Source organism: Typopeltis vanoorti, chromosome 9 (genome assembly GCF_054136105.1).
Source record: "Typopeltis vanoorti isolate ZY-2024b chromosome 9, IOZ_Tvanoo_1.0, whole genome shotgun sequence".
NCBI classification, from domain to species: Eukaryota; Metazoa; Arthropoda; class Arachnida; order Uropygi; family Thelyphonidae; genus Typopeltis; species Typopeltis vanoorti.
The window spans coordinates 3,131,112-3,157,027 of NC_143557.1; the positions used below are offsets into that span (position 1 = coordinate 3,131,112).

The window sequence follows — 25,916 nt, forward strand, 5'->3', positions numbered from 1 at the left end:
CCAGATCTACCTCTTCTCAAAACTGAAGAAAGCCTTCGAGGAAGAAAATTTGCAGATGATGAGGTGAAAGATGCAGTTCTAGGACATTTGCAGACAAAAGTACAAACTGTTTTTTCAAGAGCATAGATATGCTAATTCAGAGATGTGAAAAGTGTGTTGAAGTAAAGGAAGATTAGGTCAAAAAGTGACAGTTTTCTTTCTATCATCTCTAAAAGTTAATAGAACCAGAAACTTATGGAATCATCCTTGCAGGCCTCACCATGGAAGAGGTAATAGTCACTGGATGCTAGGAGTACCATACTGTGCATTATTCGCACAATACCTATCATACCTCTGCTTACTCATTCACTGATGAAGTACGCATGATGCTTTCAGCAAACTGTTCCTCTTATTTACCACGCTCCAAGAAAAAGGCACTAGCTGATCAAAAATATCCAGATGCCTACTCATCCCAGTTCTTGCTCTTAATATGAAAGGCGAGTTGGTCCACCATCTGCTGCCATAATAACCTTTAATCTTCTAGAAAGCTTTCCACATCATGAATCTGCAACTTTTGTGGATTAATCATGCTCGTCCCCCCCCCCCCCCCACACACACACATATTTATGGCCTTCCTGAAGTACACAAATTGGGTTATTGATTATGTTCGATAGTTGATTTCATAGGATCTCCTACTTATTATCTGGCAAAATATCTTTCAAGACTTCCATGAAATTTTACTGGGAAAACAACCTCATATATATAAAATAGCTTTATTTCAAAGGAAAAAAAATTAAGGATCATCTTCAAGAGTGAAACGATGGCTTCCTTGGATGTAGTTTCACTGTTTACAAATATACCACTTCAAAAACTACACAGCTTTTAAAAGTAGATTTCCATGTTGACATTATCAGTTTATTCCAGTTTGTTATCAGTGCTGGCTATTTTACTTGGCATAATAAATTATTTCAGAAAATTGAAGGTACTGTGATAGGTAGTCTTATATCACCTGTTTTGGATGATTATTTTATGGAGCATTTAGGGGATCGGATTTCTAACACCATTTTCCTCTCGACCTTGCATTTGACTACCTTTTGTGGATAACGCATCTTTGCAATCTGGTCTCACTCTGAAACAGAACTCCTTCGGTTTCTGAATAAAATTAACTCCTTACATACTCATATCAAGTTCACTATTGAATGTGAGTCTAACAACAATCTTCCTTTTTTGGATACTTTAATACATCGTAACTCTGCTGGTAATATTGAATTTTCTGTTTATAGAAGTCATCCTTAACAGGTATATACATCCATGCATCTTCACATCATCATTTGTCACAAAAAAAATAGGTATTATAAGCCTTGCACACCAAGCATGCATAGTTTGTTCTTCTGTGTCTCTTCTATTAGAAAATTAAATAAAATAACTTATTCCATTATTTAATGGATACAGCAAGACCTTGAAAAATATTTGATAATCATTATCTCTCTTCCAGATTGCAATCTGATGTTAAAAGGATCAGCATACCATTCTTTAAAGGAACATCTGAACAAATAGCAAGGATCTTTTGCAGATATAATTTGTACACCACCTTCAAACTAGCCCAGACGTCATCTTCCTTACCACCCACCAAAGATACATTATCACCTTTATCCTTGTCTAATGTTTATCAAATACCCTGTTCTTGTCATCTTTGTTACTTGGAACAGACTGGCCATTCTGCCACTGTTAGAATTGAACATCAAGATTATATAAGATTTTTGGATTCTGAAGTTCAGGCCTTGCTTCTCATGCCATTGACACTAGGCACAGAGTTCACTGGAACCACAGCAAGATTCTACACTACAGTAGGTTCAAATTTGATCGTCTATTTTTTTGAATCATGTGCAGTCTTACACCACCATCCTAATCTTAATTGGACAGACTGTGTGTCTATTTCCAAGTTTTGGGAAATGATCGCTGCTAATTTTTTATGTGTTTGTTTTTAAATTAATTAATTATACATCTATTCCTGTGTCTCTAAACTCTAATAGTGTTTCCTCCTACCAGATAGCTGTGACTGAGACACTTGATATTATACGCATGCTGTATGCATTTTTGTATAAACCCATTTTTCTGTCTTCTCCCTGAAAGAAGATGGAATTATTTTGCTCATGACAAATTGAGTAAAAGTATAGGAGTAATAAATTATATTTAGTTTTCTCTTATGTGTGAACTGTTATCCAAAAAAAATATAGTATGTCTAACATGCATGTCTCTATTAAACAACTAATAACTTATTGTTGTCCTAAAGTTGGAAGCATAGAATTATTTGGGATGTAATTATAGACTGTAGCATTAAGATTCCCTGTTACTGGAACTAAGGGATCAAGCCCAAAGCATGAAAAACAGTCTCAGATCATGAGGCTTTCTCCACTAAACCTCATTGGCAGCAAATTTGGGTAGGTAGTGTTCTCTTGGTATCCATCAAACCCAGACTCATCTGTTGAACTGTCAGATGGTGAACCATAATTTATCAGTCCAGAGAATGCATTTTCACTGCTCCAGTCCAATGGTGGTGAACTTTATACCTCTTCACCTGATGCTTGGCATTGCCCTTGCTGATTCAAATGTCACTGAGCTCTTCAGTATGGCCCTTTCACTGTTTATGTTTGTCCATGAAGATTGCAAGACTGTGTGCTTCCATTTATACATGAATGAGCTGTGGCTGTGATATATATAGTCATATGCACTACTATAAAGAGGTGTCCTGATATTGACTATTGTTCTCAACAATCTTATACAATGTCCAAGAGTGATCCTATGTTTCCCCCTTACAGTGGTGCACTCAGGATTTAATCTTTGAGGGGGGGGGGAAGAGATGAGCACTCATAATTTAATCTTGGGGGGGGGGGCGAGTTGAGTAGACAATTTGAGACACACTACGCATTGCATACGACCTATGACTGAGCATCTGCAATGATCGCCAATACGATACCCATGATTTCTGGTCCGGCTGGGGCAAACAAAGTATCGCCCGAGCACTACTTCTTTGCCTTGTGTTCACAACGTTCATGATTCCGAGAGCCAGAGGGTATTCCCACCGTATGTGACCACTAATTCATAAGTAGTATAGAAATAGAAGACACAACATAAATTTAAAAAAAAAAAAGAATTTTAATTAGGAAAAATTTTTTGGAATTTTTCTAGGTTTTTTTCCTCTTTCTTTTTTGGGGGTCCAGGACCCTTGGTCCCCTACCTGGGTGTGCCAATGCTCCCTTATCACATACTGAAAATTTTCCTTTGCATAAATCTTATAAATCTCCTTGAGTAACTTATATTTCTATCATATCCCATCTTTTCTACTTCTCAGCCAAATTCTGTAACACACAGACTTTCACTGTATCCCCATAGGGGCATTCCAGATTTGTCATCATCTTGGTTAGTTGACTTGGGATATTCTCCACCATTCCCTTATAGTGCAATAAAGATGCCAAGAAATTATATTCTTGGTTTAATCCTTGATGTGAAGTCATTAACTAGTCTGTGTAAAGAAGTAACCCAGTTGTGAAGATACTTCATGCACAAACTTTATTTACTTATACTCGGATAAGGGATTAAATCAAGACTATAATTTCCTAGCATCTTTAATGTATAGTATAGCCAAGTGAAAATACTTTCAACATCTATCTGATCCAGAGGATTTTAATAATAAAGTTATACGCTACTTGTATATGGAAAATATGACTTCTACATTACTTCAACCTTGGTATCTCTTTCTTGGTCTGGAGTGATGAGTTCAGTGAGATTTAGAGTGACTTTGTAGATCATCCAGTTTTTTTGGAGAGGCATACTTGCACCTTAATATGCTACAGATATGAGGGAATTCACTGAAGTAGTCTTGAAGGCAATCACTGCATTCCATTGAACACCTTCCTATAGTATAGCTTCTACTGGTGTGGCCCAGTAAATGCTTTTCCCTGTGAGATGAGCAGTTCTGCTGGGGTGTGTGCCTGTCACTGAGTAGAACCACTGCTGAATATATTTGAATGAACAAGAGTTAATGAGTTAAAATGATCCTTTGGGTCACTCAGTGATGTTAGAGTGATCTGGGGGATCACCTAGTTTTTGGAGAAGACCCACACTTAATTAGAACCTGCGCATGGTTTGGCCTCTACTGACATGGCCTTTACAGGGGGGCTGCCCTCAGTGGATGCTCTGCCCTGGATGATGAGCAGTTCAGGCTAGTAGCCTGTGGAGGAATAATCTTTTGGGTTCCTCATTGAGGTTAGTGATCTGAAGGATTGCCTAGTTTTTGGAGAAGACCCTTTACTTAAACAAAGGTCGAAACCAGTCTGGGTAGTGGCTTTTCTCATAACGCATAGCATTATACACATCCAAAAGGAGGTATGCTTTGCATTATGAGGTATTAAAGCAATTGATGTGAAGTCTCTGATAAGTAGCCCAATTGTGAAGATACTTCACCTACAAACTTCGTTTACTTACACTTGGATAAAGGGTTAAACCAAGAGTATAATTTCTTGGCATCTTTAATGTATACTCCTTATCTGTGTGTGTGTGTGTGTGTGTGTGTGTGTGTGTTCTTCAGCATCTAAATAATCATTTGAATACTTTTTTTGGGAAACAACTATCGAATCCTATATAAAACATGATGTTTGAAAAACATCTGCTCTAGACAAGCTTGTATAGCTCATGAGTTTTAAAGCTTTTCTCTGTTATTTAATTTTTTTCTAAAAGTGGATTTCTCTTTTTTAAAAAACATTTTATTATGGCAAGTTTTTGAAGTACCTGAACAAAACAATCAAAAGCACATGTACAGTGAAAAAGCTCTAATTTTAATCTCACCTTCTGTGATATGTGTTATGAGAGAATACAGCAGCCAGTAGAATAGAATATATAGAAAAAGAAAGACAAACAATGAGTTCATGGATAATTAATGAAAGAATTGAGCAAGCATAACTCATTATAGTGTCTACTGATGAAGCACTAAATGCATGTATGCCAGAAACTCCATGAGGCGAAATAGCAAAAATGTCACTTTTCTGTGATTTAAAGATGGCAAAGTGAAATGGGTGTACCATAGCAGTATCTTTCACTTATAGAAAGTCTTTTTATGTGAAATATCTGTAAAACATCAAGGAAATGATTTCTTAAGAAAATTTTTTTTATTGCATTTGATAAAGGAATATCTCTAAATAGGTGAAGCTGCGTTGAGACTAAGTGTAAGATTTTGTTTGTGATTATCTGACAGTCTTCAGAGCTAAACAAAGGACTGGATTTTTCTTGTTAACTTACAGATTTTCCTGCTTACAATTAGCCAAACATTTACTTGCTTGGTCAATCTCCAAGTAGGAGAATCAATGTAATCATGAGCTGCAGTTGAATTTGCGGCCTGTAAAAATGAAAATGGATGAGCAAGGGCCCGAGTTGCATCTTGTTCTCAAACTGCGACTTTATTATGTAATTCAACTGTTTAATCAGACAGGTGGTAGGATAACAATGAACAAGTTTACAAGGAGTGGCAACTTTGTATTGTAATCAGAAGGGGTTTAAAATAATTAATCTCCTTTCTTTACAGTCCTAGTTAACTTAAAATAATCTCTTATGGAGGCAGTATAGAAGTACAGCTTTGCTTTCTTCATGATGCAGGTTGAGAGTGGGGATTTTTATATGAAAAAGAGTACTAGCTGTTGCTAATCAGACAGAAATGATCAGTGTCCATAAAGGAATGGATATTTCTTTCTATGTTCCTCATGATATAGATTGAAGTAACAATAGAATTATGGCCTTGACGCTTTTTTTTTTTTATTCTGTATGAGTCATTTATGATGATAAAGTAACTATATATATATGCTACCATTAGTATCATATGCCTAGGATTTGTGGTTCCTAGCAGAAGCTTGATATGCTGTTATTGTCCCATAGTTATAATTCTTTCAATGACAGATTGGCCAAGCACTATCTGCTTTGAGAATGTTAATTTTCTTAACTTTGCACTATCAACAGTAATTAACCTAAAACTTAGTGTGTGGATGCAGAAATTAAGTAAAAATTTTTAATGATAGGGTATATTCCTCTATATTGAGTGCTGACTGTGTTTATTGAAATTGACAAACTGAGAGAAAGCTAAATGTCAAATTAGGTAGGTTATTGAAACACTCCCCCCCCCCCAAGTTTCATGTTACCTAAAAGGATTCCTAAATTGATCTTCAAAGAATGCAGCAAGATTTTTTTTCTTCTGTGTGTGTGTGTGTGTGTGTGTGTGTGTGTGCATGCATGCATGCATGCCTAATTAAAGAAGTTTAATCTAAAACTTTAAGTGACTGAGCAGAATAAAACTCCTCCTTAGTGACACTGAAGAAAGTTTTTAATGTTCCCTATCCTAATGCCTTTGTCAAAGAAAGTAAGGTATTACGTGGTTTACTGAATTATTTATGTGCAAATGATATTTTATTTAATTTTCTTCCATTGCCACAAGCATTCAGAGTAGTTTTTTTGCCTTGTCTGACCTATCAGTAGTGATTTACAAAACTAACAGAACATACACATGTTTTATAATAAACTTAAACTACTTATATATTCTGTTTCAAGTAGCTACACTGGTGTCCAAAACCTACAGATACAAAATTTCTGAAGATAAAACTACAAAATCAGATGAATCAGCTTATGACAATTTGTATAACTGATGATTTTGAGTAGAAAGTGGGTACAAATTCAAATTGCATGCAAAGGTAGAAGAGGAAGCTCTTTTCATGAAGGAATAAAGTTGCAAATTTGGATGTCTTGTAATGTCTCAAAGACATTATCCAGAAGGTTTCACACAGGGAAGAATTACTGATATTGTCAGAGTTTGGAAGCTCACACAGTGTTGTATCCAGGTTCTGGGAAGTATTTTTAAACCAATGGAATGTTCCAAACATTTGTTAAGGGATCACCCTAACTCTACCATGAAGCATAAAGACAGATTTTTGGTTATAACAGCAAAACATAATTGTCCAAAGCTGACCTGCATCGCAGAAGGTCAGCTTACAAGTCGGCTCCACAAATGGAGGGTATGAATCAAGCGTCACATCATCTGCAAACAACTGATATTTCCCTGTAGTCCCATGACAATACCACTGACATCAAGATTGAATAATAATGGTCTCAGTACTGAACCTGTGGGACTCCACTTGTAATCTTTCTACTTCCATATATACAAAACTCTCCAATATCTACCAGAAAGCCAGCTACCAATCCACACCCATATGTTGCAACTTAAAAACCAATTTGTCAAATGCCTTTACAAAATACAAAAAATGACATATTCTTTATTCACTTCTAACACTTCATACAAATAAAGCCTGATGTTCAAGGATGGAACACCAATAAAGTGATTATTAAATAGCTCAACTAGGTTATCTGCATTGGTTACCCAAGTTCTATCTCCATTCAGTAAGGTAATCTCAATAATTTTTCCTATTACTTACCACATAGCAAAAAAAAATTCTTTGGTTTTTTTCCTCAGATTGGCAATGCTAATCTCCTCTGATATTCTAATTTTCCTTTCCTTAGAGTAGAAAGTGAGTACAAATACTAGCCACTTTCCTAGCCTGAGCAACTGTTCTTCACCTCTTTTTGTTTTCCATAATCTCTTAACATCTGTAATTCCAAATTACCTTAACTTCTTCACTTGTAGTATACAATCTGCCACTGCTGTCAACAATTTTTTCTTAAATATCTCTCTTCCTTCAAATTCTTTCATCTATTGTATTGTTTCCAACTGATTTTCTAAGACTATGATAGTAGCTTGCCTTGTGATTGCAGAAATGCCGTCTGCCTTGATACTTCCACATGTCTATTCATCCTCCAAGTCGGGACTACATGATTACTTTCCCAAACTGGAAAAGTATGACATCTCGGTCATAATCAGGTTCTCTGAGGGTATGGCTAAATCCAAAACTCATCCTCTGTCATTTTAATTAATTTAAAATTATTTGCAGTAAAGTGTGTATAATATATATACAGTCATACCCTGACTTACGCGAATCCGGAGTTACGCAGTTTCTTATATGTATGTATTCCCGTCCTGCTTCACGCCTCACCACCAATCGTATCTTTCAGGTGCCAGCCGCATTCGCCATTGTCGCACATGCTGTGAACAAGCACTGACATGTTCGCACAGTCTCCATTCATACACGATTTTTATAGTCTACAAACCTTGTGATTGTTTAATGTTACGTTCTTGATAAAAAAAATTTTATCACATAAAAAATAATAATGTGAATCCAAAAGAAGCAAATCCTATTCTTCTACAGCTAGCAAGAAAAGAAAAACATTGACTTTGGAAACAAAACTCAACATTATTAAGGATTTTGAAGGCGGAATGAAAATTTGTGAGCTAGCAAAGAAGTTCGATCTGCAGGAATCCACAGTAAGAACAATCAAAAGAAAGGTTTACAGATTTTGGAGGATATAGATTCTAGCGAGGAATGAATTGTAGCCACAAGGCAAGGAATAAAAAAATCATTAGCTTGCTATGAAGAAATTTTGCATGACAAGAAAAAGACATTATGCCGTCAGACGAATCTATTAGATTTTATGAAACCATCGACATCGAAATAACTTTCTTTTTTTATGTACGAAAAACTACAATTATGATTATATTTCTTAAAAAATATAGGTGTTTTTGTAAACCTTTCATCCCAATTGTATGTTTGTATATATAAATTACATGCAAAATTATACCCCGAGTTACGCGAATTCGACTTGCGCGCTTTTTGTTGGTCCCACCTACCGCGTAACTTCGGGGTTTTACTGTATATATATATATATATATATATATATATATGTGTGTGTGTGTATATATATGTGTGTGTATATATATATATATTTATTTATTTATTCATTCATTGTGTGTGTGCACTCTCAAAATGTTTAGGAAGAGGAAAAGTGAATTTGAGAGTACACGATAGATTTTTGCTGGTAGAGGATGAACAGTTCAGTCTTCTGTGACATATGGTCTGCAAAAACTTCTTGCATTTCGAAGTTAATCAATTTGAAGCACTTCCAACAGAGGGAAAATGGCAGTAACAACAAGGTCATATCCAGATGTATAGTGGCACAAAAGTTGAATGTGTTGAGTGCTGTGGATTTCATCAAGATGGTTCATTGCCAGGAATGTGATATGTATGTGGTAGATGTGTTTGTTGAGAGATTAAATAAGAGAAGTGAGAGTCTGTAGAAAGTGTGATATGCTAATGTTGTGGCAATTTGAATTAAAGTTAGCAACCTCAAGTGAAGAATACCAGACGAAGGTAGTGATGAACATAAGACTAAGAATGATAGCTACAAGAATGAAATGAGAATACGGGTGTGGAGAATGTGATTGTGAATATGGAAATGATTAAAAAAGGAAAACCAGATTAATTACAGAAGCAGAAGTGTGCCTGACTGATGAAGCAATATTGGGAGCAACTGTTGGAATGCAAGACTTGAATGAAATGAGGTATGTACAGATTGAAATCGTGTAGTGGATTTGAATGGAAGAGTGTGAAAAAATAAAAAAATAGTGGAGAGAAAGTAGCGAATAATTCAATAATAGTACTATATGGAAATTCTATCATAAAAGGTGTGGTGGATGACAAGGTGTGCAAATTGTTTTCCAGGATGGAGAATGAACAGTGTGATTGAGACACTAGATATGAGAAGTAAGCTTTTGAGCAAGTTAGTGGTTGTGACGAATAATTTGATTGGGCATAGGAGAATGTGAGATTGGATATCAGCAGATTATTGAAGAGAGAGAAAGACAGCAATGTGGTAAGAAGGGTAGTTTGTGTGTTGCTCAGGTATGACAATGATGAGTTGTGGTAGATAGTAAAGATATTGAATGGAATGTTACCAGAAATGTGTAAAGAGAAAGGAGTGCAGTTGTGAATGTGTGCGACAAGTTTGAGGGATGAATGGAACTGTATAAGAGTGGTAATGAAATGCCAGTATATGAATGGTCAGTATTGGAATGGAATGGCTGAGAACATATGGGGGGGTTGAGTCTGAGAGGCTATGTTGTGCAGAAGATGAGCAGACATAAGTAGGTGAGAAGTCACAGATGAGGGACAGCATGATTAGGACTGGTTATTTACCAAGAAATGAACTGTTATGTTTATTTATGAATGCCAGTGTCAGAAATAAGGGAGTTGAAATTGTTGCATTGATTGAGTTTACATGCCTAAAAATAGGAATAAGTGAAATATGATTGGATGAGAATGACATCTCGACAGGAATAGAAATGGAGGGATATGATGTTTTTCATGAAGATAGGAAAGGCTACTGATGATAGGAGAATTATGTCTGTGCAAGGTTGAGATACAAAGAAAAAAAGTGGCAGTGGTTTTGAATCAGTATGGTGTGAAGTAGAGGTTGATAGAATGAAATATATGGTGGAGTGTTGCTGCAGGCCAGGGAATGTGGAAGGTGGAGACAAAGAAATGTATAAGCAATTCGGCACCCTTTGCTTGCAATACAAAGAAATGTATAAGCAAGCAAAGGGTGATCATTATGACTGATTTCAACTACGACAATATTGATTGGAACGAAGAGATAGCATCAGGGAATAAGGAAATTTTTCACAAGGATAGAAAGGGCAAGAAGGGGGGGGGGGTGCTGCTGATGATAGCAGGTGAATTAGGTTCACATAAAGTAGACTTGAAATAGGGAAATAGTGACATTGGTTATGAGGCAGTGTGGTGTAACATGGAAGTTGACAGAAAGACATTAATTGGATGTTGCTATAGGCCAGGGAATTGAGGGTGGTGATTAAGAAAGGAATGTATAAACAACTTGGATTAGTGAACAAAGGAAAGGTAATTATTATGGGTGATTTTAATTATGATGGTATAGATTGGAATGAAGAAATAGCATTTGGAATAAGGAAAATGAATTTCTTGAGAGATAACTATCTCAAGCAGCATGTAAAGGAAGGCACGCAAGGATCAAAAGTTTTGTATCTGATCATAACGTCAGAGAATGCAATTGTGAGTGAGTTTCACACTTTTCTCCAGTTGGTGAGAGTGATCATAAAGTGATAACCTGGGTTGTGGCTAGCCATGCGTGGACATCTGTGAGAAAAGGATATATGTGGAATTATATAAAGCTAGTGATTATGATTAAGCTTAGGAGAGAGCTTAGAGTTATAACATGAAATGAGAAGTTGAGTGTTAAGGAAATAAATGTTGCTTGGGAACTGACAAAGAAATTACATGACAACATCAATGTGTGAATGTATTCTGAAGGCCAAAAGGCTGAATAACGTATGTGTATAAGGGATGAATGTGGAGCTTAAGCATGAAATATGGATAAAGACTACATTGGAGGCAGTACAAGATGAATAATGGTAATAATCAGTTACATGAAGAGTATAAAGAACAAGCCAGGAGAGTAACTCAGTAAGGAAAATAAAAGTAGAGTATATGAGCAAAAATTGGCAAATCAGTAAAAGAAAAACCCTGAAGAGTTTTTTTTTTTAGATATGTAACAAGTAGGAGGAGGAATGATCATGGTAAGATGATCATTGTGATAAGATTTGATGACACATCACCATGCATCTTAAGGGAATTGGCATGCTTCTTTAATAAGTCTTAAAACAGCACAGGTTCCAAGGGAGTGGAAAGAAGGTAAAATTGTTCCACTGCATAAAGATGATAATGCTGTAGCTTTAAATGATAGGCCAATCTCTATATCTGGAGTTGTGGTGAAGGGATTGACGAGAAGTAGGATACAGGAATGGGTTGATAACAGCTATATTCTGTGTGGTTATCACAATGTTAAGGGGAGATCATGTTTTACTAACTTAAGTACTATAACAAGGTGACAAATACCTTGGACAGGGGAAATGCATATACGGTAGTGTACTTACATTTTGCAGAAGCTTTTGATAGGCTTCCACATGACAAACTATTAAATAAATTGAAACAGATGGGATTGGATAACAGACTGGTTGTCAGATAGGTACCAGAAAGTTGTACATGGGGATGTGGTATCCCGTAAGAGGAAAGTCACTAGTGGTGTACCATGGGGATCAGTTTTGGGACCATTGTTATTCAATTTGTATATTAATGATACTGGGATGGGTTTAAGTAGTGATATGCAGATGATGCAAAATTGGGGAGAGCAATGCAGAGTCAAGCAGATGTTATGGCCTTGCAGGAGGAATAGATTGCACGAATGGGCAGATAGTGGAACTATCAGTTCAATGGTGCAAAGTTTTAAGGTTTTGAGATTTAATAAGCAACAATGGAACGCGAAGCATACACTTGGTGGGAAAACTTTAAAGGAGGTAGAGGAGAATAGAAATCTAGCAGTGAAGATAGACAAGGACCTGAAATTTAGGGGCCACATTACACAAGTTGCAAAGTCATCACACATCACATCGGATAATGGCAATGATCTGGAGGACCCTGACATGCAGAAATACAGGTTATGATACCATTGTATAAGGCCTTGATCAGGCTTCATATGGATTATTGTTTCAAGGGGTCGAGAGAAGATTCACAAAGGTTGTCAGTGGTCTTTGGAATGTGGAGTACAAGGACAGATTGAAAGAATGTAAATTGCAAAGCCTTGTGATAGGAGGAAGAGGGGCAATGGATATGATTGAGACATATAAGCTAGTCAGGAGTTGTTATCAGGTTGACATGAAAGAGATTTTTCATAGAAATAGAGAGAGGAGTAGAACAAGAGGGTGTTAGCAGAGGAGTGAAGAGAAGGTTCTTTGCATGGAGATGGTTGGTGAGTTGAATGTAGACACATTGAATCATTTTAAGGCACGGTTGGATGAGCATTGTGCGCAATAGCGTGTAGCTTCCACAATGAGTCTCTGACTCCATAGAGGTCGGATATTAATAATAATATCTTAAAGAATAAAAAAGTTCATATATTATGCAGTTCAAACTGTATTTCCATGAACAGTTAGGTCATAAAAGTGCAGGCATATGAAGTCTAATTATAATGTTTTATAAAAAAAGCTATCTGAAATAATTATCTTTAGAATGATAGAATTAATGTAGCTATATTTTAACAGTATTTGAAGTGCATTTATGTACTTTCTATTTAGAGGAAGGAGATCAGTCTGGAAACTAATCAATATAAATTACTGTAGTGCTATAAATATAACATAATCTCAATATGATTCGGAAAATAACTAAATGCTTGCAGATGATTTTTTAATTTCTTTTGTAATTAATTGTGTATTAGCTTAGAATTTATGCTGATAATACTTAATATTGTATATTAATAGGAATGTTTTAGTACAAACTGTAACTCTGAAACATAAAACAGATACAACTGAAAGATTTTTTTTTTTTAATCTGTTACTAATTGCTTGATTGTGTCCACGATCGTCTGTAGTAAATGCTGACAAACACTATCAAATTTCCATTTATCACTTTACAAGCAAATGATGAATTATACCTAATATTATTACCATGCTATTCTGAGAAAGGAGAAATGTTTATCTTTAATAATATTATAATAATGTTATAATTGATAATAATTCTTATGTTCTTGACAAAAGGTATAATGAAACTGCATCATGTAAGTTTTATATAACAATGCAATACATAATTATTGAAGTTATAATAGACAATTTATATGCTGGTGCCATAGAATTACTTCCATTCTTTCTGTGTTGACAAAGAAAACTATCATCTTTGTCAATTTCCCCATCAGTGAAACATGCAAGTATTATGCTATTTTTCTTGTTACGACATGCTTGCAAAATGGTTTTTCATGCTTATAATAAAAGTTATAAACATTTCCTTGTTTATTGAAGTGTAACTTGCACACAAATTTACTCCAAGGCAGTTTTCCTGATATTAACTCGGACTCCATTACAATTTTCCTATTCAAATGGAAAGTGAAATCATTCCTCCAGGAGCATATATTTGCTGTACATTATAATATTAAGAGTGTCATATTTCATCTCTTACTAGAGTTTTTATGGTAATTTTTAGATTTTCAATGACTCATTACTGGTGCAAGATCCTTGCTGGAGTTCAGAAGAGGAAAAAAATTCTGTGCTTTTGTCACTAGATTAGGGTTTCTAGATTATCTAACTCTTAGCCCACTCATGGTACTATGGTGTTACAGGTTTAGAACCTTTCTTGACTGAAATTCACATAAAAAAAAATAACTAAAATAAAAGCAATAAAGCAGCCATTTTAATTGATATCAAAGTTGATGCTAATTAAAAAAGAGTACCATAATTACTTGAGTACTCTCTCCACTTTTTTTTTTGGCTGCATTTTATCCTAAAAATATGGAATGTGTTAATGGTACTTGTCTATAAAAATCATTGGCATCATTTTCTGTTAGAAGTTGATATCCGTGTGGACATCCTATTATCCAAAGCTGCGATCAGAGGCGAGGCAACCACCCCAGGCACGTTTTTTGTAAAAGTGCCAAAATTCATGTTTGCTATCGATACATTAAAATGAAGTATGCATGGGAATACCCTTTTGATACCTCACCTTAAGTGACAAAACATTTGGTTGCTGTTTTGATAGTATATCTTTAATATAGCTATTAAATTACCATTTCCTAGTTCTGGTAGTACCAGGCAACCACCCCAGGCACGTTTTTTTGTAAAAGTGCCAAAATTCATGTTTGCTATCGATACATTAAAATGAAGTATGCATGGGAATACCCTTTTGATACTTCACCTTAAGTGACAAAACATTTGGTTGCTGTTTTGATAGTATATCTTTAATATAGCTATTAAATTACCATTTCCTAGTTCTGGTAGTACCATTTACATCTACAATAGTGCAACACTGGTCATTCATATTTGTATGCATAGTTTACTGATTGTTGTGTTGGACAAGTGGTTTGAATATCTGCTTTCCAGGCAAAGGGCATGGTTGTTTGTGATGTTCTTCACTCATTCATGCATACAATATATATATATATATATATATATATATATATATATATGCACTTTTCCAATATGTACTGGTCACCATGGGAGAAGTAGACCCAATCCTCCCCCCCCCATCATAGGGGGAGAGGCCTTTCTCAGCAATGAGTGAAACCAGAGGCAACTCATACTGAACCATGCTATTCTGAGAAAGGAGAAATGTTTATCTTTAATAAACTATTAAGGTGTGTATAAAATGACAATTTTATTCCTTTGCCAGCTTTTTTGAAATTGTAGTCCTCATTATCATATGTGTGAAGTTATGAATCTCTCTGCAGCCCTGGAATATTTCTGCTTTTTGCACTTTTTATTCATTTCATTTGCAACATTTCAGTAATCTCAAAAACAGTCTTAACCTTCCATCAGACATATGTGCAGTAATGTTTCCTCATGCATTTACATTTCTTTCCAAGGAAAACATGCTTGTCTTTTGTTGCTTTATGCAGATCATCTTTCTGATTGCACCACCTGTGTACATTAATGCTGTTATTTAGAGGAGAAATCATGTCTAAGGATAATGATTAACTGATTAATTTTATTTAGTTGTTAAATTATTAGACTGATATTTTGCTTTGGTAACCAAGGTATACACCCCACCATCAGGAAGGCAAACAAAGACTGTGTAAAAAGCAGGACTCTGAAGTTCTAGACGGCACCCTCTATTAATAATGCAGTGATGGAATCTTACTTATTCTGTTGAAGGTCTCAAAATGATTATCTCCTAGATAGTGGCATAGCTGGGGGGGGGGGTGTCTGTCTTGGGCAGCACTTTGCATTTAAGCAATCTTGTACTGTCTATAGAACAGCAACTCAGTGATGAAATAGACTTTGACAATGTCATAGATGATTTTGCTAACGGAAAAGTAAGAAAAATAACATTTTAGAATGTTGGAATTAAAGTTTTATTCAAAAAATAAACATAGTGTTTTAATTTATTTCCCTATATGTCGTTTTGACTTTTTGTATATTTTTGGTGTGTATTGAGAGGAGTGGCAAAAGCTCTAGCTATGCCACTGCTCCTAGATTCTCAGTAAGGTAAGGCAAGGTGAGGCAGTCATCTGTTTAAATTCTGAGAACACTGAAGTGGTTGCCTCACCTTACTCAGAATCTGGGAGCAATCATTTTGAGACTTTCAGGAGAAAAAGCAAGATTCCATCACTGTAATAATAGAAGGTACCTGCTAGGACTTTAGGATCCTGCCTTTTACCCTTGACCTTTGTTGTCTTCCTACTGGTGAGTTTGCATGCATGCCTTGGTGATGAAGATGAAATACTGGTCTAATACTTTATCAAATGAATAAAGATATTACTTATGTTTCCTCCTGTGAACAGCCACGTGAACGATAATCAACATTTAAGCATCTATACCAATTAAATGTCCTAAATTAAAATTTTTATACAGATGTAAGATTGAAAATTCTTGCAAATGATTTCCCTTATCCACTATTTTCAAATTCATATTTTACCATGTTTTCATGAGCCTGTGCAGTGCTGTGGTACAGGGAGATTTATTCACAATCCACCTCCCCCTTTTTTTAACCAAAGCTAATCAAAAATATGTACATGCATAACTATAATTGATAGGATTACATGTAATTCATTCCCTATTATAATAATTTACTGTATTATCCATAATACCATAAATGTGACAGGTCTGTGGAATACTCCCTACAAGGATAGGGTTGAAAACAGGTGACATGATAGAAACTTTTAAGATATTAAAGGGGTTTTAAAAAATTGATGCAAGTGAAAATTTTTCAATATGACAAATAGTCATAAAACTAGAGGCCATGGAAGTTGTGTAAGAGTGTGGTTAGTAGAGGTGTGCAGACCACATTTTTTGTGTGGAGAGTGGTAAGAGTGCCCACAGTCACAATTTTCTCAGTCACTCTTTCACCTCGCTTAAATGACAGTCATGCTATCTATTGTTCCTTCAGGCAGACACTACTAGCATTTTATCTTGCACACCACAGTTTAAGTCATTATACATCACATCTCTTTCCACTCTGTTTCTTCCTTGTTCACCTGCATCCCTCTCTCTCTCTCTCTCTTCTGACACACTTTCTCCCATTGTTCTCTCATTATCTGCGATCCTGTTATCTCTCCATCCCTGGCTCCTGCACTGTCTCGCCTTTCTCTCATTCCCTCAACTCTTCCTCACTCCTACTCTGATAAATTTTGCATTCGTTCTTTCCTGTCTCCTAATCTCTTCTTTCACGTTTCTCAACTCATTACTGATACATTCCATTACTTCTATCAGCATATCTATCTTTCTCTGCATGCTACCTACTCTTGCTTGACATTCAGTCTCACAATCAACACCATCTTTCAAATCTACTACACTTCCTACTTTTATATTCTCACTCATATGCTACTCGTTTTCTTCACCCTTGATCATGATACGTGTCTCTCTTGGTTGATATTCATCTGTTTTTGACATAATACTGCCAAGGTTCATTGTGCTAATTTCTAAATCACAAAGTTCTTCTCGTTTTCTAAATTTTCCCTTGTCTCTCACCTCCCACATTTATAACTGCCAGGATGTGTATGCTGCAAGCACTGTATACCATAAAATCCAATAGTAAGTTGTGTAGAATGTAATGTGTGTATATTTATATAAAATGTAGCAGTACACACATTTTACATATACAGTTTTTTTTTCTGTGTTACATTTTATTTTTGGCATTACAGCAGTTTATACATTATTATATACATCAATTTTTTTTTTTTTTACATAGCTGAAACTTAATTTTTCTTTTGTGTAACTGGAACTGTGTAGAGAACTCTCTTCAGAAATAATGAATAAGAATATCTCAATGAAATCATGGAATGTTTATTACATGTAGGGACTAGATTGACACACATAACTATTGGATGATCATTATTCTTGTTGAGAGGCTTATACGCTGGTTATACATGATAACTAATACTTAAGGATCGCCGGCAAAGGTTGGTCGATTGGTAGAGCCTCTGCTACTAATGGCTCAGTTAAGTAAGTTTGAGCGCGGTTAGTAGTTGGAAGGGAGCCAATCGTTCGATGCTGTCGGCACACTCTCCCTCGATGAGTCTGTGACTCCCTGGAGGTGTCAAAATAATAATAATAATAATAATAATAAGGAATTGACAGCGTACACTAGAAATATAAATTAAATAAACTTTAATATATACTTTCCGATATTTCGGCAAACGTCACGTTGCCATCTTCTTGGGAACTTATTACAAAGACAAGTGCACACAAGTACTACATAACAGAAAATGAGAACAGAAGCTAGGAAGTTAACGTTTTCCTAAAGTCCTGATGGTGCCCCCTGGCGGGCTATATTGGTAGTTCTTGGCCTTTGGGCTGAAGTTCTTCTGATAAATGTTTCCCAAATTTGGGGCAGTCTCATGCATCCAAATTTGTCGAGGTTTGGCATGTTCCTAAGGGCTGAAGCTGATTCCATGAATAGTCTTTCATATTTGAACTTGCTGCAGTGTATTACTGTGGCTTTCTTCCATCTTATTCTGTGGAGAGTATCCAGAGCGTGGTCTGCAAGCCCAGAGTGGCTATACTTGTGAAATCGGATGTAATCCTTGTGTTCTGAGATTCTGATATTTGCTGTCCTGCCTGTTTGGCCCAAGTAGGACAGTTTACAGCTGCAAGGGACCTGGTATACACCAGGTAGGTCTAGGGGAAGTGGTTGGTCTTTAGTGGAGCAGAAAAGGGATGCCAATTTTCTATGTGGTCTGTAACAGGTGGTCAAGTCATGTTTTTTTAAGATTTTGTTGATTTTTTCCGAGGTGCCTCGGATGTAGGGAATGGTGATGGATCTAGAGTAATCTTTTTTGTGAAGGGGAGGGGGTGGTGGGTTGTGGATAACTGGGTTAAGTATTTTTTGGTTTCTTTTTGGGAGATAGCCATTGGCTAAGAAAGTGTAACGAAGGTGATTTAGTTCAGTAGTTATGGCTTGCTCATTAGAACAGATTATTTTTGCCCTGTTGAATAGTGTCTTAATAACTCCATACTGTTGTGGGGGAGGGTGATGGGATTGTTGGTGAATGTATCTACCTGTATGGGTGGGTTTTCTATAAACTGAGAATCTGGGCCACATGGCTCAGATTCACTCCTCTCCTTCCTAACACACTTAAACAACCAACACCCTTGAATCAAGTTCACCCTGGAAAAAGAGGCAAACAATAACCTCCCCTTCCTAGACACACTAGTCACCCGCCAACCTGACGGAACCTTGGTTTTCTCAGTTTATAGAAAATCAACCCATACAGGTAGATACATTCACCAACAATCCCATCACCCCCCCCTCACAACAATATGGAGTTATTAAGACACTATTCAACAGGGCAAAAATAATCTGTTCTAATGAGCAAGCCCTAACTACTGAACTAAATCACATTCGTGACACTTTCTTAGCCAATGGCTTCCCCCCCCCAAAAAAGAATCAAAAAAATACTTAACTGAGTTATCCACAACCCCCCCCTCCCCTTCACAAAAAATATTACTCTAGATCCATCACCATTCCCTACATCCGAGGCACCTCGGAAAAAATCAACAAAATCTTAAAAAAACATGACTTGACCACCTGTTACAGACCACATAGAAAATTGGCATCCCTTATCCGCTCCACTAAAGACCAACCACTTCCCCTAGACCTACCTGGTGTATACCAGGTCCCTTGCAGCTGTAAACTGTCCTACTTTGGCCAAACAGGCAGGACAGCAAATATCAGAATTTCAGAACACAAGGATTACATCCGATTTCACAAGTACAGCCACTCTGGGCTTGCAGACCACGTTCTGGATACTTTCCACAGAATAAGATGGAAGAAAGCCACAGTAATACACCGCAGCAAGTTCAAATATGAAAGACTATTCATGGAATCAGTTTCAGCCCTTAGGAACATGCCAAACCTCAACAAATTTGGATGCATGAGACTGCCCCAAATTTGGGAAACATTTATCAGAAGAACTTCAGCCCAAAAGCCAAGAACTACCAATATAGCCCGCCAGGGGCACCATCAGGACTTTAGGAAAACGTTAACTTCCTAGCTTCTGTTCTCATTTGCTGTTATGTAGTACTTGTGTGCACTTGTCTTTGTAATAAGTTCCCAAGAAGATGGCAACGTGACGTTTGCCGAAATATCGGAAAGTATATATTAAAGTTTATTTAATTTATATTTCTAGTGTACGCTGTCAATTCCTTAATTATTAGTTATCATAACTATTGGGTTTTTTAGATATTCAATTTAAAAAGGGGGGAGGGGAAGAGTACAATATTTATCAGATAAAAGAACCAGAATTTGTACTTATAACACCGAACTACTTGTTTGGTACCCTCAGTTTTAATTCAATAGTTATATTTTCTTAGTTTTCCATTCACATTTAACATGGCATAACTGAAACTTTTAATTAAACAATACTTATTAGTCTACAGGTTATCTATCAGGTTTAGTTTCAAGAGAGATATGTAGAATAACAGTACTTTAAAATTCAGGTACAAATCATGATATACAAAATCACAAATCCAGAATATGAGGGAATGGATGCTTCTAGATAGCATATATTTAAAAACATGAAATAATATTAAAATATTGAAAAGTGAAAAATTTGCTGTACCTTCCTTTTAGGCAAATTGCGAAGATTCTGAATTAATGATAAGAAATTAATAATGTGAATTTAATTTGGGCATTCCTAGAGAAATTAAATGAGAAAAGTATGAATGAATGAAACTTTTTTTCAACAAGTAATATACAGCAGTAACATGATTTATGATTTTCAGTTAATTTTTTGCAGGAATTCTGTATTTCTAAAAACTATCAGTTCTTGAGCAGTTCTGACTTTTGAGACTGTACCTGTCATAAGAATGATTGTGTGTATTTTTCAGCATCTAGGAATTTAAAAAAAATACACAATTTATAAGCATTTGCTTCCATGAAATTTTTCATGATCAACAGTTATAGAAATTAAGTCAATCTCAACTGATTGATAACCATGGAGCAGTTCTGATTATTGAACTAATTGTTCCAACTGGCATCCTCTAACACTGATATAATTCCATCCACCCTAGAGTAAAGGAAGAAAAAAAAAAGGGGGGGGGAATTATTAGGATGTTTCATTAAATACATTAATGCACTTGATTGCATTTCACATTTTTTCTTTAGTTGATATTGAAATAATACATTTAGGTAAAAAAAAATCTAAAATTAATAAATTCAAATGTGAGCATACTTTGTATTAGATTTGAGGCTCATCCTACCAATGTGTCAATCATGGTATCCCACGCAGGCAGGCCTGATGACGAGAGTGAGGAAATCTATGAAAGCGACAGACTGTTTTGGCCTGCCAGCCAGCCAAGGAGACATGCACTTTACATCTTAGGGCACTTGAATGCAAAAGTGGGAAAGAATGAGTTTCGCCCTGAATATTACATATTTGGTCTGAGTGAACGTAACACCCATGGTGAAAGACTGTTAGAATTTGCCAATGCTAACAGATTAGCTATTATCAATACTTGCTTCCAGAAACACACAAGATGGACCTATATTTGGATATCTAAACAACGACAGGTCAATGCACCAGGTTGATTACATCTTGGCTCTCCAATGGTAGAAGACAAGAATTTTTGATTTGCATACTTGTCCAGGAGTAGACTGTTTGGTACTGACCATCACCTAGTAAAGTCAAAGTAAGATAGACACTCCAAAACCTTCCAAAGTCAGGTACATCCAACTAGACTAGATGTCAGAGTAATTTCTAGTGGTTTGTAGAGGAAACATTACGAGGGTGGTCTGAAAAGTTCTTGGCCTAAAAATTAATTTATAATTTCAAAATTATTTTTATTTTTCAACATAATCTCCCTTAAGACTAATGCAGTTATTCCAGCAATGCTCCAGCACCATTATCCCGTCCCTGTAGTGGTTCTCAGTAGGATCTGCAAAATAGCCCTCTACAGCTGCAATCACCTCTTGATTCGAAGAAAAACGCTAACCAGCGAGAAAGAGTTTTAGTTTTGGGAAGAGATAGAAGCCAAATCTGGGGAATAGGGTGGATGTTCCAGCAATTCATAGTGTTGGAACATGTACCTTAATTTTCCCATTGTCAAAACACCTTTGAGGGTAGGTACATTGTCCTAATGAAAGATGATTTTTTTCTTCTGCAAACCGGGTCTTTTCTTGGGAATTTTTTCGTCTAGTCTAGTTAAAAGATTGGAATAATATTCCACGGTTATTGTTTTACACTTTTCAAGATAATTAATAAACAAAATGCCTTTAGCATCCCAAAACACCAATGCCATGACCTTTCCTTCTGATGGAACTTCTTTGGTGCTGAACAACCAGCCAGCTTCTGTCTGCTGTTTGGATTCTGGTGTGTAATGGTGAATCCAAGTCTCATCCATAGTAATAAATTGATGCACAAAATCAGCTTTATTCTTGTTAAAACGCTCCAAGCACTGTTCAGATATTTTCATGCGAGTGTGTTTTTTTGAGCAAGTGCAGCACCTATCTTGTACAAACCTTTTTGATTTGTAATTCTTCATGTAAAATATATCCTATACGTTCTTTTGAAATGCCTATAATCTCAGCAATTTTTTACGCACTTTGACTTGCCGGTCATCCAATATCATAATCACTTGATCAGTGATTTCTGGTGTTACACTTTTCGGATGTCCTTCACGTGGATCATCTTCAAGGTTGGTATGGCCATGTTTAAAATTGGCAGCCTATTGTCAAAATCAAAGGAGAAGAGTGCCCATAAACTTGTATGAACTTCGAATGAATTTCTTTTGGGTTAAACCTTCTTTTACAAAGAATTTTATAACTGCACAATACCCAATTTTATCCATTTCAAGGGATACAGACAACACTTTTGCTTCAGACAGCTGTATTAAACAAACTATTGATAGAATGACTTTTAACTTCACATGGATGCTTATGACAGATGTACCAACTTAGAAAAAAAAAATCTTGTTGATAGTATTGTCATCTATGGTCAAGGCCAAGAACTTTTCAGACCACCCTTGTAACTTCTTTGGGAACTTGTGAGAACTCAGCTGAAATGCTTTGAGAAGGAGTCAAGGTAGTCAAAGAGACCCATAGATATCAGATGAGATCTAATCAAGAAAAGCTGCTTGAAGAGATACAGGTACTGAAGAATATAAGAGATTATATAGAGAAGTCAGCCATCAGGCAGGACAAAAAAAATTTTATACTAATAAAATGTGAAACGATAGTTCCAGATGAGGAGGCACAATTATAAAAGCATGTTTCATATAGTTTTTGACCTAAAGTGCCCAAGTTGAATGTCATCAAAGACAGCAATGGAGCAGTACTCACAGGAAATAATGGAAATAATGATGTGAGGAACTGTAGAAGAGAGAGGATAAAGAAAATTTGGAGGAGCCCTCTCACCAGTTAAATTAAATTTCGATTTGGAACCTCTTCCACTTAGGCATCAGTTGAAACAGGGGCACGCCAGTAGTGTCTGGCGCCTGTGTGCAAAACTTTAGTTGGCGCCCTTATACCCAGTAGCACGCCAGTAGTGTCCAGTGCCTGTGTGCTAAACTTTAGTTGGCGCTCCTATCTCCCCCCCCCCTCCAATAAAAAAATCACTTTAAAAAAACGTTTTTTTTTTTAAAGTATTTCCTCCTCTTTGGCACCTGTGTGCATCATGCACATTGCACATATGGCCGGCACACCCCCTGATTTGAAAGAGCAGTTAAATAACTTAATGGCAATAAGACCCCAGGTGCAGATGGAATCCCAGCCGAGTTAATGAAGGCCACGGGGATGGATGAATAAGACTGTTTCATAGACTGATTACAAGGATATGGAATCATGGCCTAGAGACTGGAAGAAGTTTGTTTTCATACCACTACATAAGAAGGGTGATATGGAGGACTGCAAGAACTATGGAACTATTAATTTATCTTTCATGCAAGCAAGATTTTATTAAAGATCATTCTAATTAGGAATAAGGCCAAAGTTGAAGCAGAGATACTTGAGGAACAAGCAGGTTTTAGGAAAGGTAAGGGTACCATAGATCAGATCCTTTGCCTTTAGACAGATCATAGAAAAGAATAAAGAATTCAGACTCTCTGGTAATGTGTTTCTTAGACTGCTCTAAAGCTTTTAACTGCGTTCAGCATGTGAAACTGTGAGACGTAATGAAAGTACTGAGTTTTCCTCAACACACTATCAGGTTAATAGTTAAATTGTACAGTGAAAACAGGTATTGGCTTCAGGTTGGAAAGGGAGTAAGGCAAGGATGCCTACTTTCTCTTCACCTGTTTAGCATCTATGCTGAGAATATCATGCATTTAGCACTGGATGGGATTAAGACAGGAATTAGGATAGGTGGTAGATTGATCAGTAATCTGAGGTATGCTGATGATACAGTGCTCCTTTGTAATGACAAGGAAAAGAACTGGGACAAATTCTTGATAAAGTTAACAAGATCAGTAAGAACAGAGGACTTCAGCTCAATCCTAGAAGACAAAGATTATGCTTCTCTAAAGAAATACAGACACAGAAGTTCCTGAGAAACAAGTGTACCTTAATGGGAAAAGTCAGCAAGTTCAAGTACCTGGGATCTATTATTAATGTGAAGATGTCAGAAGAAGATTAGGAATGGTTAAAACAACTGCCAGAGACATGTCTAAAATCTGTAAGGATGGCTCTATCTCCATGAAAACAAAGCAAATTTTGGAAGCAGCTGTTTTTCCAATGGTGACTAATGGATGTGAGACTTGGAACCTAAAGATATTGATAGGAAAAGGATAGCTGCTTCTGAGGATATCATATACTGAAAGGCAGACAAATGGATGAGTGCTGGAAAGGATAGGCAGAACTTTAAGGCTCCTTAAGGATAGTGACAGAGGAAAGTTGAAATACTTTGGACATACTGAAAGGATGACTTCTCAAAACAGTAATAAAAAGTAAAGTTTATGGAAAAAGAGGAAGGGATAGACCATCAATGAGATAGCTGCATTCAACAGGACTGGTGCAGCATATCACCGGGCATTTATTGATGTCTAGTGAATTGATCGATGGATAGAAACATGAGGTTTAAATTTTATTTACCTTTCTTCATCAATACAAAAATTTGATGTTCACGTGTTTGTTAAAAACAATTAACTGCTTCCCATTAATTCTTATGAACCAATGAATTGTTAGAAAGGTATGCGTGGCATTACAAAGCAGGTGATTATGGCAAACTGCAGAATCAGTTTACATGCTGTGGGCAGGGTCACCAAGAGGGGGGTGACATCTGAGACTTTTGTCATGGGCCCAGCATCGAAAAGGGCCCTGACGTGTCACATAACTGTGTTTATAATGGATGGTTTTAATTCTTGTAATAATACAACAATGATAAAGGATAATGGCATATCGAGAATGATACTGTGTTTTGTTTTAGACAGACGGCTATACTCTTTAGCTCGTTGTGAGTGTCCAAAAGACATTGATTCTTTCAGCACAGATTGCTGTAGTTATAGCGGGTGATGACGTCAATAGGCGTTCGTGCAAGGTTGTTGCAGTCGGTTGCGCTAGCTAGTAATTGCATTCACGGTAATGTTTCCTGCCAGAATGCTTCGTTCTTGTTAGTATTTTGATAGATGAAGGTTTTGTGATCGTTTGTAAAGTGTGCAACTGTATAGTGTAGGCTGTGTGCTAACCATAAAGTGAGGAAGTGGATGAGGCAATAAAAATTTAAAAATTCTCTTTTTATTTAATGTTTGTATTTTGTATGGTATGTAATGTATCGAATTTTTAATTTATTGTACACTTTTTGTAAATAAATGTTTAATATGACTTTTTTTTATTAAACAAAAGTGATGCACTTTCTTAAGTGAAACCTGGACCACAGACTTGTCACGGGCCTGAAAATTTCTCTCGGCAGCCCTGGCTGTGGGATCAGAATTTGGAGGGGAGAGATGTCAGTAGTGAAAGGAATATTTGAAGAAAGCTGTATCAGACTGTATACCCATAGTCAGGAGG

General features: G+C 36.3%; 1 protein-coding gene and 1 long non-coding RNA gene across 3 annotated transcripts in view; one reads left to right on the plus strand and one right to left on the minus strand.

The window, feature by feature from the left end:
* LOC150102848 (uncharacterized) overlaps positions 1–25,916 on the plus strand; it is a 219,378-nt gene that overhangs the window by 129,114 nt on the left and 64,348 nt on the right. The window lies entirely within an intron of this gene.
* Pex23 (tectonin beta-propeller repeat-containing peroxin 23) overlaps positions 20,029–25,916 on the minus strand; it is a 693,418-nt gene continuing 687,530 nt past the window's right edge. For both annotated transcript variants that reach the window (XM_090398408.1, XM_090398409.1), the window contains exon 21: positions 20,029–20,985. In XM_090398408.1, the coding sequence (XP_090254534.1) occupies positions 20,929–20,985 (57 nt within the window). In that variant the 3' untranslated portion in view covers positions 20,029–20,928. The remainder of the gene's footprint in view (positions 20,986–25,916) is intronic.